This window comes from Colletes latitarsis, chromosome 1 (genome assembly GCF_051014445.1).
Source record: "Colletes latitarsis isolate SP2378_abdomen chromosome 1, iyColLati1, whole genome shotgun sequence".
NCBI classification, from domain to species: Eukaryota; Metazoa; Arthropoda; class Insecta; order Hymenoptera; family Colletidae; genus Colletes; species Colletes latitarsis.
The window spans coordinates 54036070-54051127 of NC_135134.1; the positions used below are offsets into that span (position 1 = coordinate 54036070).

The 15058-nt window shown below is 48.7% G+C and overlaps 1 protein-coding gene across 3 annotated transcripts in view; it reads left to right on the forward strand.

Moving 5' to 3' along the window:
- Positions 1 to 15058, forward strand: part of Svp (COUP transcription factor 2) — an 88113-nt gene that overhangs the window by 48730 nt on the left and 24325 nt on the right. Inside the window, exon 5 of one of the 3 annotated variants that reach the window (XM_076781066.1) lies at positions 6889 to 7389. The exons of the other annotated variants lie outside the window; for them this stretch is intronic. Coding sequence (XP_076637181.1) covers positions 6889 to 6935 — 47 coding nt within the window. The 3' untranslated portion in view covers positions 6936 to 7389. Of the gene's footprint in view, positions 1 to 6888; positions 7390 to 15058 lie in introns of those variants that run through there. 3 annotated transcript variants of the gene reach the window in all.

A 15058-nucleotide genomic window follows, 5' to 3' on the forward strand; every position in this document is an offset into this window, starting at 1 on the left:
AAAGCATAAAAATACACGTTAGATCAGATGTATTGTGTTCCTAGATTAAATTTCCTTTAAACGTGGGTCCCGAGATGGGATTTTGTGTCGGGCCCCAGGTGGGTATAACGCGCCACTGCGCGTTTCTTTTCACCTCGTCCCCGTCCCAGCGTTCCCGTCGTAGCGTCGTGCTAGCAGCACGGTCATCCTCGCGTCGTCGAGCCGAATAAAAGCTCCGCAGCCCTCCCCCACCGCCCTCCTACGGGCCGTCCTTTAATTAATCCGATTTACATCGAGCAGGATCGGCTCTCTACACCCGTGACAGAACCCGCGGCGCATACCTTCCGTTACTTCCTAATGGGGCACTCATTAGGAGAGAAATAGCCTACCGAAAACGTCCGCGCCACCGAGCGTTACACGCGCGTTTCGCCCGGAAAGAGAATGCTTTCTCGCGGAATGGCCCTTTCGTGGCTCGGGGTGCAAATAAATAACAAGTCCGAGAATTAGTAAAGAGCGCGTGTAATTGGCGGTAATGTACGGTAATTGGAAACGTAACGACGCGGCGCGAGAGAATACCCGTGGCCGAGGAATGATTAGTCTCGTCGTTACGAGCGTGGACAATTAGTCGGGAGCGTTTCTAAACAGTTGATCTCTGGTTAGCGGTTCACCGAGTCACCGATCATCCTCGCCACGGGATCGCGTCCCTCCGGTTCCGCGCCACTGGCTGTTACGCGGGACTTTTGGCGCTGAAGTGTCAGCCCACTGATAAGCCAAAGGCATTAATTTTACGCCAGGACCCCTGTGCTCTCTATGGACCCTACCCGACTAATACAATTACATTATAACCCCTTGCCGGGTCGTTCCTCCCTCCTTCTCGCTTGCTCTTCTTTGCGACGACTCTCTCGTACCATTGTACGCTCGACTCTGAGAATTTGATATTCATCGATCGGACGATAACGAAGAAAGAAACAACGGGTTTCGACGACAGTGGACGCCTCGACGATATTAGTTGCAATTTAGACGACGATCGTAATATAGTGTTTCCTTTTCGAATAAGAATGCGTGGTGTAGGAGACATCGTCGTGCAAATGGACGTTCCATGGCAGTTCGCGATGAAAATCTTGTTCCGTTTGTTAACACCGTATCGCGGGGATTCCTTGATCCAGCCGCGCCTTGCGCAACAACCGGAAAATGTGTTTCCTGGCCGTGCACTCGCTCGACACCGTTAATTAAGGCACGATCGCTAGCGAGGTGAGATTGTTGCGCCTAATACCGACATTGGCCCAATTATCGCCCACCTCTGCACATTTTGTACTCGGATTCTACTTTCGTGGGAAATCACGACGTTCATTAAATGCCAGATCGATCGGGAGAAGCTATTCAACGCGATCGAAAACAAAAGTATTCGACAACCTTTTGGCATTTTTGTCATTTTATAGCGCCGGAAGAGCCACGATATAATCCCGTGGCCATTATTCGACCGTAAAATTCCGATTGGCGCAAAATGTGTCGATAATTGGTGGACATTTGCTTGAATTTCCACGGCTGGACGATAATGCGAACGAGGAGGGACGAATGCTCGCGGGTTTTTACCGTGTCGCGGAATTAACGTATGGTAATTTCGACTAATTTCCCGAGAGCGATAGCCGCGGCCCTTGCGAGATTACACAGAAGTCGCGAAGATGGGATTTCTCATCGTCGGAGCGGTAACGTCCACATTTTTTTGGTATTAACGACCTGCTCGATGCACGTTCGCGAACTTCGGGTTAACGAGCTGACGTTCTTACGCAAACAAAGACGTAACGGACAGATTCTTCGTGTAATAATGTTCCGTAACGATGATAAATGCTGGCTTAATTAAATATCAAGTAATTCGACAGCGTAGCTTAATCTCTATGGATATTAACCCTCGAAGTCAGGAGTCTCCGCTCAGGATTTTGCGCTCGTGTATGACCACTTTCCCGTCATTTTTCGGAAAAATGTTAAGGATATACACTCTTGAAGCTCTTGTACGAATTTTGATCGTTCTTGTGCACCCTTCTTTCGAGCAACGGATAATTTACGTGGACAGAAGTCGTGGTTTTCCGTTGGCCGAGGAAAGAATTGCTGTTGATCGGCGTGTAAATAGGGATAGGAGGGGGCGAGAGAGATGGTAACGGAGCGTAGAGTCCGACGGGCGGGGGCGGACGAGCGGGAGAACGGAGAGAACAGGCAGGTCGAACGAGGGTTAAATAATCTGATTAGCCGGTCTCACTGACCGTCGAACGAAGTATGGAAATGAAGGGCATTCATTGGACAGCGGCCAGTACATTGGCGGTTGCGAGGTCTGAGCATCGGGAGGGTGCCGAAAAGGGTGACAAAGTTAGCCGGGGGTTCGTTGCGTCTGCGTGTACGAGCGAGCCGGTGGAATCGCGAGTGAGCCAGCGAGAGTGTCGCGCACCGACAATTAACTAACGAGCAGTTGACACAACTTATCAAATCGTATCGCGTCACGGACCCGACGCCACCGACGCCACCGCCGTCACCGCCACGCCGCCGCGTGGTTCAATTATCCGACGGGGATGCGCTTTTTCCTACCTACCCGGTTATATATCCCCCCACCCTCCCGGTTTTTGCATGCCGAAACAGCAAATCCGCGCGTCGTCCACGTTCATAAATGCATCCGTTTACGCCGCGATCGATCCTCCTCGGCCGCGAAAGAAACGGAATCGAACCGACTATGGAACAGTCTCGATTTCTCGCCACTTATTACGCCAATGGCCGCAGCCGTGCGAACGTTCGACTTTGTACTCCGAACCGACTAGACGCGCGATCGAGCGCCGGTATCTCGCCAGCCACGATCGGACGGACAAAAGTTTCGCGCGTGGTGAGTCGAAACATTCGGTCGACTCGAAATCAACGTCGATTCCGACGGCTTTCCGATTATTTTACAGCAATTTCTGTCGAACTTAACCGACGTAACGACGGGAATGTATATCGTAATTAAAAGAAAAACTGCATTCCAGCGCCCAGATATTCGATCGCTTTATGTTTACGGCGAACGATAGCGCAGGGTATCGAATCCATTCTCTTTGTCCATGATCTTGCGGTTCGTGATTACGAGAACGAATCGAGAGGCATGCGAAGAAGCATACCAGGAACACCGTTCGTGGAACGGATAGAGCGATAGATCGAAAATCACCGCAAGATCTGCGGGGAACGTTGCACTTAACTTATCTTAGATTGTACCGCGAATGCACGCAACATAAGCCATAAGCACGCGCACAGGCGTGGAGTCGAAGCACGCATCGTTGACCAGCGCCCGTTACCTGCATTCTTTTCCTATGCAGTTCGATAAACTGGTTGCCAGGGAATATTTCGCGTCTCCTTCCCTCTCCGCCTCTCTTCTCCCGCGCTTCTATCCTGTTCTTTCAACTCGACGCCAAAGCGTGTATCGCTCGTCATTCGAGATCTTCGTTTACTTTTGCTCTTTGAGAGGACCATGCGGAAGGGAACGTCGCGTTTCCGAACTCCGACGACGTGTTTGCGGAGGAAACTCGAATTCCGCGCAATGCAAACTGTCGGGAAGCAGCTGGAAACCATCCTCGATTTTTCTAATATTCGCGATCAAGGAGAGAACGCCTCTCATTCCCTCGCAGAGAATCTCCACCGAATATTGCGGGGATTTTACGTACACGAGATATTCAAACGGGAAAAGATACTTTTTAATCGATGGTATCCACGTATTTTAACAAATTAAAGGTATTTGCCTAGGTAAGGACCCACGTATCTATAAACGTGACTCGATTAAACATATTGAAATTAGGATAATTTACAATAGTATTCCGACCGTGGTATCCGGTATGATAGATATAAATAAAAACAGAGTTTCCTCGACGAGCGGAAGGAAGAATGGAGGTCTGTCGGGTACCCGTAGTGAATCCGCGTGGAAATCGTGGTCGTCCGGTCGGTGTAAACGCAACCAAAGGAGAGAAAAAAGGGGTGGGAGAAAAAGAGAGGCGAACGAGCCAGTACGTAGGTGGGCCTGGATGGAAGCGCGAGAGTCAAAGGCAAAGCGCGAATGACAGTTAATCGTAACGCGTGGCACGCGCCACTCGACGAGTCGTTTATCGGGTCCCGCGACGACGACGCCGACGCCACCGAACCAGGATTACTCGGGTTAATCTCGACCCTCGGTGTTCTCGCGATACGCCATCGAAGTCTCTTTGTTTCCGTTTTTTTTCTACACCGCGTATCGCGTTTTCCACGACGCTTTTCCCTTCGTTCGTTCGAAGCAGCGACTCCATCGTTGACGATCGAAAGAAATGGAAGAACGAGCGTAACATTAGCGATTAGTGCAGTGATTCTTAAGGGGTTGGGCCACCTTGATGCGTTCGCAAGATACTGTATTTTTGGGGTTTATTTCTAAAGAAAACAGATTAAAATTGTCTCGGATTCGTAGCGCAACCGAAGGTCTGATCGCAGCGGCCGAGATTCATCTTGGCGACCATAACACGCCTCGATTCCGTCCAGGTAAAGCACGGCTCGAGGGAGGGTCGAAAGGGTGGCCGAGTACGGAAGACCCGAACGAGGTCCCAGCATCGAATATCGAGCCACCTCTTCGACGTTTCCTCTCTTCTCTCTCCGTTCGTTCGGATCTCTCGAGAGATCCGAGATGAGAGGGCAGACCGCCTCGGATCCCGCGAGTGGATAATTATTAATCGTTATTTTCGCCAATCACGGCCGTTTATCTCGAAGCACGCAACGCCAATTATCTATCGACCGTTCGACCGGACGGGGAAAGACAGAGCAGAACGTTCAGGCGAGCGAAAAGAGGAGGGAGAGAAGAAATCGAAAGATGGATGGATAGAGGAGAGCGGAACGAAACGGCCAAGATACCACGAGCGAGAAAAAGAGAGAAAGAGAGCTTGGATACGACTAGCTCTTACGTCGTTTAGCCGTATTCTCCTCTTTTCGTACTCGTCGTTCTACCGGACGCATCCTAGTCGAACGTGCGTGCAGATACGCGCGATTTTTCTGCCCGTCGCTTCTCTTCTCGCGCTTCCCGCCTCTTCCAAGTACCGATGGACGCGATTCGGGCCCCGATTTCTGCATCTCGATGCACAGTTCGCTCTTCCTCGAAAGATGCTCGCGATGAAAATCCTACCCGCACGTCGATATTAATCTTTGGAGGCATATTCCAGTCTAAATATACAAGTTTTTAGGTCGTTTTACGATTACAGATTATCTACCCCCTCGTTCCGATGATTTGCAAATACGTTACACAACTTTTTCGTATCCGCGGAGGAAAAACTGGTTAGGTTTGTTCCCGCGGGGAAACGTTCTCGCAGCTACTTTGAGACACCTAAGCTGTTGGCGACTCGAGATACGCGCGAGCGCGTCCAATTGAACGGCGTGCTCGTAAACTCGTGGCTCCGGTTAACATGCTGGCAATTATTAACTCTCCGAGCGGCTCGCACCGGCTCTTATTTCATTTCGAGTACGCGCGTGCGGGCTTGCATTTCCGCGTTGGCCGCTCGCCGAAAAATCACGGCGCTCGAGAGCGTGCCGGAAGAACGAGCGGATCGAGAGAGGACGAGGAAAAACGCGAGACCAACCAGAGGGAGAAATTAATCGGTTTATATTGAGGAAGGATCGACCACGACGTCGTTATCTCGCCGCGGAATCCCAGCAGGGTGTGTCGTACGACCGGGCCATCTCGATCCTACGCGAACCTAAAGGTTACCGTACAGAGGCCACGACATTTGTACCTCCGACATGTGATCCACGTACTCCGGGACTATCGGAGATCGTTGCACCCATGCAACCCTTCCTAACTAGATCTACGAGATAGTTTGCGTCGACTCTGCTATGGGGGTTCCAATTCGCTGTACACACGGTTTTTAACAAGCAAATTTGAACCATTGGACAGAATATGCGCCGGTCACCGGTGACCACGATTCTTACGACAGAGTACGATCCAGTTCAGGACTTTTTGCGGCGCGTCGATCGCGCAAAAACTGGGCGACTCGTCGATTTGAAAAAAGGAAATAAAAAGAAACACGCATCTCGTCTATGAAACCAGCCATTCAGCATCGATCGTTACGCAGATTCCGTTCACCGTCTCCGTCGGGCAATGTCGCAATGTAAATTTCCCCGCGCGACTATTCTTACCGTTATTTTTTTCTACCGGGTGACTACGCGCCGCGCGATCTATACCGGCGATAATTATTAGGTCGGTGCATACGAAATGCCGTTTTTCTGAAGTTTGAGTTTTGAAAGGATGCTCGGCTCGTCGATTGTCGGTGTACCGTTCTAAAGAAAACGCAGCTATTTACAGCGGGCAAACGTTAACTATTCAAAATAGAATCACCTGGCGTGTTCTACGACGGTTTTTTCTCTTTTATAACGCGAATAATCAGAATGTTCGAGCGAAAGAATAAATTTAGCGGACGGGATTGCGTTAGCGCAAAAAGCGTTTAACGTTCGTTTTAAATAAATCCCGCGGATGAATATTTAGACGATTTACGATCGTTCTTCGCGCAATGGGGTAAAGAAGACGTTCAAAAGCTCGGAGACCACCTCTTTGTTGCTTCGAAAGGACGAAGAAAATCTATTTTTAATACGAGTCGGGCCTCGGAATGTAAAATGGATTTCGCGCGACAATAGAAAACAGACGAAACACGTGCACGCATCTATTTTACTCTTGTTCGTTCCACTAAAATTAATTAAATTAAACCGTACGCTGAAAGCGTCTCTGCGATCTACGATTCATTCATCGCGGGTTCTCATTTAATAGCACAGGAATCGAACAGATACGTTTACAGTTAGCTGCAAGAAGCTACATTAAAGATTAGATGGAAATTGATCTTGTTGTCCTGTATTTTACTAATTATTGAGAAATATAAATTGTTCTTTTCTTTGTTTCAGGTAAGCCAGTGACCCTCGTATCTCTTTCGACAATGGTAGCAACGTAAGTGTTAGTTTAAAAAATTGGAAACAGCTTTTGGCGGGAAAGTATCGCTCGACGCTTTGCACCCTCGTAACAATGGAACGAGCAGCTGTCAAAGTCTTCGGAAAGTTTGTTTACGCGAATGGCTCGCACGACGGGGAAAGACGATAAATCGGAGTTGCGGAAATTTACGTTCGTCTTTGCGGCTGAGATTGTTTTGCGTTCTCGAGTGTACGACGTGTGGTCGTTACTCAACGATCTCGTAACGTTGTTTGCTCATCAAGTTTACGAAACAACACCATCGATAAATCGTCGATCTCGCACGCATTTCGTATCTGGTAGCGCGCGACTGCTTATCGTTCGAGTTTCTAAACTATTATCATCGTAACGTCTTTGTGACGCAAATTAGAAGAAACCCACTAGTAGAATAATCGTGTAAAAGTTGATTTCATAAACAAAAGTAAATTTTTTTTGGGAGGGTCCGTACCGCTGGTAAAAACGAATGAAAATTTTTACAATGCAAATCGAACGGAATAGAGGAAAAACCGCAGAATCGTTCAAAGGGAGAGCTCGATTAAGTCGTGGTCGCTTTGAAGGGGGGCTCTCTGTTTTCCTCGACTTCCGAACAATGTAATTTTTCGGCGGATAATGCGACAACGGTTTCTCGTTTGCTCCGGAGTGCAGCCGCGTAGCAGAAGTAAGGAGAGCCCGATAAAACTTCTCACTTAGCCGAGAGTGGGCGAACCCTTTTCGGAGACGGGGAATCGTAAAGTTAGGAAGCACCGGTGCGGTCTGCCGGCCGGCGCGCCGCGACGCATCCGTCCGACGTTTGTTCGCCGCGAAACGAAGTTTAAAACTCAGCCGCGCCCGTGAATCCAATTTTCCACGATTGAAGTTCTCCCCGTTGCTCGTTCGGGGAGGGGAGTACGAGAAACCGAAACTCAACGAATTCGTTTGAATGGAAGATCAACGTCGAACGACTCCAACCAAAGTCTGTGCGACACTTCCTCCATTCGCGGGCCGTCCAACGGTTGCGCAATTCGCGCGACTCGCGCGTCGCGACACAGTTCGAAGTTCACCGTCGACCAGCGACGCGATACTGGTTATTCTCGGGACGATGTTATCGTTCCCACCGAACGCCGTGTACCTACGTGTCGGTTTAAACCGTGAAAAATATTGGCACGGAATTTCCGTGAAGACCTAGCGATGACTGTTCGAAAACGGTCTTTCCAATCGATCGTGGCATTGTCGGAGCGCGCAAATCTCGAGAGAGGACATCTTTCCGTTTCAGATACAATGCCGGGCGAACGAGATCTCGGGTCCGCGATACAATGCTGGCCGGACGCTTGAATAAATATCGATCATACCGATGCCAGAAGAAAATATTATTTTCATATTCGGCGTGCATCTTGCGTCGCCTTCGGGACGAACAGCTGCCCGTCGCGGGGACAATGCCGACGCGTAATCCAATAACGCCAAACCCTCGTCCGCCCCCCGAACCGGAGATCCCGGAAAGCCTGTCGTTGGGCCCACCGTTTGGGAAAATCGACGGTTTCCGCGATGACTGACCACTTTCGATCGCCGAGCAACTTTCGGTGGAAACATATTTTTTCATCGTTCGTTTTGTGGTCGAAGCAACGGACGGGGGTTGGCGGGACGTCCGCGAAAAATAACGAGGCGAATTACGATACCGCTCGACGATAACCGGTTATGGAAAGTCGGGGCTGCGAGAGCACGAGGTTTTGTAATAACGAGATATTAAGGTAAACGGAGACGGTATCTCGGTAACGAGGATAGTCGGTCTCGGTATTGTCCCGGCGTGGGGAATATGCCCGCACGTGCGGCGGCCAATAAATAGGTAGGATTACGGATTATTAGTGGTGGTCGGAAGGGTGCGTCGCGGGGGTACGAAGAGGAACCAAGTGGAACGAAGCCGAAGACGCGCGACTCTCCGTTAAGAGTAACCTGCGCTCGTAACGGGCATTCCGGCGGGCGCACACGGCAAATCGGATAATCCGCCGCGACAATAGGTCGGGAGGTTAAGCGTGTTTGCTCTTCTCTCGAAGACGCGCTCGGCCGACAATGGGTCTTGCGAGAGCACTTTTCGAGGTTCGTTCGGGTCGCTTTGTGACAAGGGAAAAAGGAGAGAAAGAGGGAGACGGAGCAGCTTTCTCGAGGGAGAAAAGAGGGTAGGTGGCCGGTGCCTACCCCGTCGTCCGAGTGTCTGTTCCCCGCCGGATACGAGAACCGAGACGCCGGTAGTCTCGTCCTTGGACGGCACGAGTCGCACCGGGCCAAGTGCACGCCCGAATCGGCCACAATGAGCCCAATTAACCGACCAGTGTACACACAATCGACAACAAACCGTATATATTCTGCCGGGCCAGGACCAAGGATCTCGAGAATGATCTTTATCCGAACCGAGATCCATGGATGCAGCCGCTCCGCCGAGAAAGAGCCACCAGCTGCCCCGGACCAGCTTCCTAAAGCGCGCGTCGAATCGCGCGATTCGATCTTCCGGATTCGAGGGATATTCGAGATCCGTTAAGAACCACTCGATTCGACTCGCGATCCCGTGACTTCTTTCCTAGAAAAACACTCGACCTTCCGTGGACCAGTTCCAATTTGCTAGTCTAAATAAGTACTCGATCTTAATGAGCAAAGACACGTATCCATCAACGATGTTAAATAAAATTGTAAGGTCGACTTACTCGGCGCTTTCTGTCCAAAAGGACGATATATTTTATTTATTTTGGGGCGACTCGAGAGGCTGTAGCGGAACTCGTCGTTTCGAGCAGCTCCAGTCTGGAGGCTGTCTATTTAGGAGGTCGGAGCATAAAGAGAGAAACGAGTGGCTCGGTCGAACGATTTCGGCGAACGGGACGCGATGCACAGCTGGCGGGAATCGACACGCCTACGGGGACTCGGCTTTAAAGAGGAAAACAGCGTAGAATGGATATTTGACCGAACACTCGAGAGGTCGTTATCTCTTTCAGGGTGCGCGGAAAGCGGACGATTCGACCAAAACACGAGCCATTCTTCGCCGAGCTGTGTCCAGAGACTTCTTCACGGCCGAAAAATGCCGATGCCTTCGATGTTGTGGCATTACGTGCCTGTCAATGTACAAATCACAGCCCATTTACTCCATTCAGAGCTCCGCTCGTTTAACGACACTCGGACGCGCGCTTCGGCCATAAATTTTCACGCGGGCACCGCTCTCGTTCTTCCTTTGACACGTCTTTTCTCTCCCTCCCTCTCTACGAGAGCCTGGACGTCGGAAAAATGCAAGCTTCCGGTTACGAGCAACGGATAAAAGTCTCCTATCGCTTCGAGCCTCGCGTTTCCGATATTAGAACGTCCCGGAAAATATTGCGCGGTTAAAAGATTTTTTAAAGTAGTACGACATGGAATTTTTTTTACAAACACATTGCTACGTAGTCTACAATCACCTCGACGCACGCAGGGTATCAGAAATTGATCTCGGTGTGACGTTTCGATACCACCCTCGCAATCTTGCATCGCTGAAATCCGTAACAATTCTATACAAGCCCATGACTTCGTAAACCACTTCGCTACTGACTTCGTTAACCCCCAAACCCATTGTGCGTGCCCCGCGTAACACTCCTGTGCCTTCTGAATCGGAGTGTGCAATTGTAACGTGGTCCCCGGACTAAATCGAATATCGGACCGTATTAGAAAGGGTTCGGTACAGATTTCTCTGCCTCGCTTTCTGCAAATTAGGTACCACCGTTCGTCGAATCGATTTGTTTCTTTTCTAAACGGTAGTTCAAAGTCTCGAGCTAAATTTACTAAACATGCAGATAACGTTGCATCTAAAAAAAAAACAACGCTAAAGGAGAAATAAACGATATACCGCAACGCTAATCTTAGAAAATTTCTGTACTTCGCTAATGACAACTGGGCGAACGAACGTTTCAGTAGAAATAATTATGATAGATAGTCCGAAGCGGAGAGTAGAACTTTATCATCTGAAAACACTCTTAAGAGCAAGGCGGGCGTCGTAAATAATAAACATGAATATAATTGAAAAGCGCCGTATTAGCGAAGCACTCTAAAGCGAAGAGCCTTAAAGCGAGGTATGCCTGTATACTATTCATTGCTATGAAAATCTCATCGTCCCTCCGGACGTTTGAATCGTGTTCACGATTCCCAGCCACGGACAGTTATCATGTTAAATGTGCAATAAGTAAATTATTCGCTGACTTATAATTCGCGTCTCGTTGTACTTCATACGTTTCCTCAATCTTCTATGCGCTCTCCATATTTGTTCTCGGTACTCAGTCTCGAGGAAATATATACAGGGTGTTAAAAGAAGAGGTCTAAGAATTTAAAGACTCGTATTGCTCGTCGAGAGGAGTGATAAATCTTTGCTCGCCGTAGGTTCTACAATCGACTTTAATATTTACGATCGTTCGAGTTGTAAATTAAAACTATTCGCGACACTCTTTTTTCCTCAACGGTAAAAAACCCTCGACCGATAAAACTTTTCCAAGAATGCAAAGTCGGTTTTTATGGTCTTCTCCGATACTGACGCGAAGATTAAACGGTTAATCGGACAACATTTCGAAACGCTATTTGCAATAATAAACGTTGCAACGGGGAACGTACACGTTACTATGCTATCGATATCCGTGCGATATGTATAACAGAGGGATAATGAACGCGGCCAGTAGCATTGTGCGGAATTAATTTGGTCTCGATGGAAATTGAGTTAAATTTTTTCCTAAGCGATCGATGAAATTCTGTTTGAAACTACTCGTACAGACCGTAATTGTATGGAATTCTATTGATACGCGGCGAAGATTGGATTATGTCAACAATGCGGTTTAATCCGAAATATTATTCCTGCCGAAATTAAATGTTTGATGATCATCGACCGCCGGCAGCCACGAGACGAGATTGATACGCGAAACGTTTGGCACAAGAACACTCCGATTCTAATAATATGTCTCTTCGGTGCAATTTATCTACTGGTCCAAAAAGTTCGTCGGATCGAAAACAATGGGTTGGAGTCGAACGGATTTCGCAATGGACGAATCGCTCGAGCAGAGTCCGGAGATTAAGCTTCGCTTTCTTGCTAGACACGACTAGCCTCGACTACCAACGAGTATCGATTTTAGCGCTTGGAACCCGTTCGTTTAATCGTTGTGCGAAGAGCAACTTACGATAAACGTTTCCTAGTCGTCGTTGGCCGATGGCCGACAGATAGATATAATTTATTGTAGGTACAGTAGATAAGCCTTTCGCCGATCGAACAGGTTCGCAGCTGCAGCCTCGGACAACCGGCGCGTGCATGTCGAGATCGGCTTTGCCTTCGAATCGATTTCGCGCCGCGGTGTCGACGAACGTACGATTTTCGATCAGGCGAATTACGGACCATTCCACGGCAAATCGATCACATTCGTACATCGAACCCGAGAATTCTGGCGATAGTGAAATACGACGCAATTTGTACGAAATTAAAACATCGCTGAGATCGGGAGATTCGTTGTTTTCGCTGATTTCCGTAAAAAGTTGTACGATTTTGTCACGCTACGAGGCGATTAGTTTGAGTGTTCCACGCGCGCGTCGACGCGAGTAAAGTCAGAGACCAGTTACTTTGTTCCATTTAAATGCGCGGATATAAATCAGCCTCGCTGCCCTTTCCATCGAGTGATTTACACGGTGAAGCGGCTGTCGGATAAATTAGTAAGGGGGAACGCGAACTAGACCGCACGATGCTCGCGATAAAAACAACGTCCACGCGATTCGAGCCGTTGTTGTCGCGTTTCCCGACCCGTCGAAGATGCATTCCTCGAGCTCCTGAGACCAGAAAACACGATGGACATCTCCATACGGGTTGCCACTTTCGTTTCCCGATCGTTCGAATCGCTTTTGCAAACGAACTAGTCTACGAAAGAAACAGATGTTTCAAAATTTCGTGGCATTAATTACTAACCGGTTGCTGGCGTAATATTCGCCTAATAGCGTCCGATGTTATTCGACGTAAAATAGTAGGGAATGTCTTACGATTCTGATTTGTGCATGGAGCTTAATGTACTTTAAAATATCAGGACACGTAACATGGCAGTTAATTAGTTTGTATAAGAATAATAAGTCGTCTGCGATTCTGGGTTTTCTCCAGGGATATTAATCGTAACTGCGACAGTAAAGGATTACAGTGGCGATATATTACTGACATAGGAATACTCAATTTGTACGGGATAAACCTAAGAAATCTCTGCTGGATAGTTTCAAATATATTGGAGACGAAACTAGGACACTAGATAATTGTACAATATTTAAAGCGTCTTCGAATGTATATGCTTTGCTAGACGGAATTGGAAATTCTGGGTGTACTCGTTCTACCGTTTATATGTATAGGTGGTCGGTAAAACTCTTTCAGAAGTATAAATGGCACCATTGAAGCTGCTATGAGACCTGCTGATTTCGTTTGTAGATTTCATTCAAAGCAACGTAGCGTGAGTGAGTTACCTGAAACGGGTCGCACCGCGGCTGTTAACAGTTAATTATGATGTCAATTACAAAACGCCCACCCTCGAAGTAACTTTGCTTTCTAGAGGACGCTTCAAGGAACGCGTTCGTATCCTTCCGCAATTTTAATAATCAGCGAAATTGCATTTCTTTGTACGCGTTAAAGGGCATCTTCTCGTAATGTAAATAATGTAAGGGGTCTATCATTGGAGAAGCTGCATTATACTCCAGCAGGAAAAATGACCCAAGAGAAAAGTTCCTTACACCGACTGGAGTCTAGCAGGACTCTTGATTCCCGTTCCTTTATGACTCGGATAACGACGAAAGGGCTAGTTACTCCGAGCCCTATACCCGTCCGGTAATGGTACCCTGGACGAGAGGGGGGAATCGTCTTCATGATCTACGAATTAAGGACTATGGCTAAGTATTCGTAAGCGCTATGGCGCGGAACCACAATCAACGTCCTACCACGGAGTACCTTAGGTTTCAGCTTCCGAGTAACCTTCGTGCCACCTTAATCAATCAACCCTTGGATGTAGTTTTCGTCGAAGCACGCCCACACCGAAAGCAACGAGTTCTGTGAGCCAAGAACAAAGGCAGTACCGAGTACTTGTAACCGATACAGGCGTTCGTACGTGATATACAAATTAACTGTATAAAATGGTGAAGTGAAGTAACAAAAAATATTTCCAAGGATGGGATAGATCCCTGTTCGAGTACTAGATCCAGCAGAGACGTTGGTCTACGATCCCAGAGTATTTCTCGTTATCTTTATACGTTTTGCAGCGAGTTCCTGGCCGGTCGTAGTTTCCGCGTAGCGTCTCGTCTCTGTCCCCGGGTCGAGGCTCGAGAAACGTTTCAGATTGCGCGATAGCTGGCTTTCGCGGAGCGGTCGAAAGGCAGGAGCAACGAGAGGAAGAGAGAGAGGGAACGAGAGGACAGGGTCCGGGACCCCCCAGCGTTCAATGAGAGACATTTCTCATCATTTTCCATTCAGACCGTCTGAGTTATAAGCCCGGTACGTCTTCTATCCCGGCACAATCGTTCGATTTATTATAACCGCGAGAAGCCTAATGAATTTAATTTCATATTTCACGGCCGGTAAGTAGCCGGGCACGATGCCGTCGTGAATATCGCCGCGAACGCACGGCCGCCGCGTTTACCCGCCGATTTAGGTGCCCCTGCAACCTCCCCCGTTCCATCTGCTACCACTATGACCCGCGCTTCTTCCAGCCAACGAGCCGTGGAAGAAAGGAAGACGCTGCAGAAAGGGCTGTTCCTTTTCTGCGCGATTCACGAGAGCCGTATGGAATCGAGGTCGTATCTCAGCCGCGGAGGAAGAAGAGGGAACGTGGCTCCGAACGTTCCGCTCCTCTTCGAGGAGTTACCTTTAGCCGGGCCACCAGAGGACGCGATATAGTGCTCGATATTTCTCGAGGTCTCTTCCCTCGATTTTTACCTTTACTCCGCTGCGCTGGCCACGGCTAGTCCCTTTGCGTATATTTCGGACGTACGATAATATATCTCGAGCTAATGTTTCTCGTTGAATGCGCGGACCCAACGCGACGCATAAAAATCGAACGACGGAGGAGCAGTTATTTTTTATTGCCAAGCGATTTATCGTACAGTTGGGACTCGACCGGACTCCGGGAG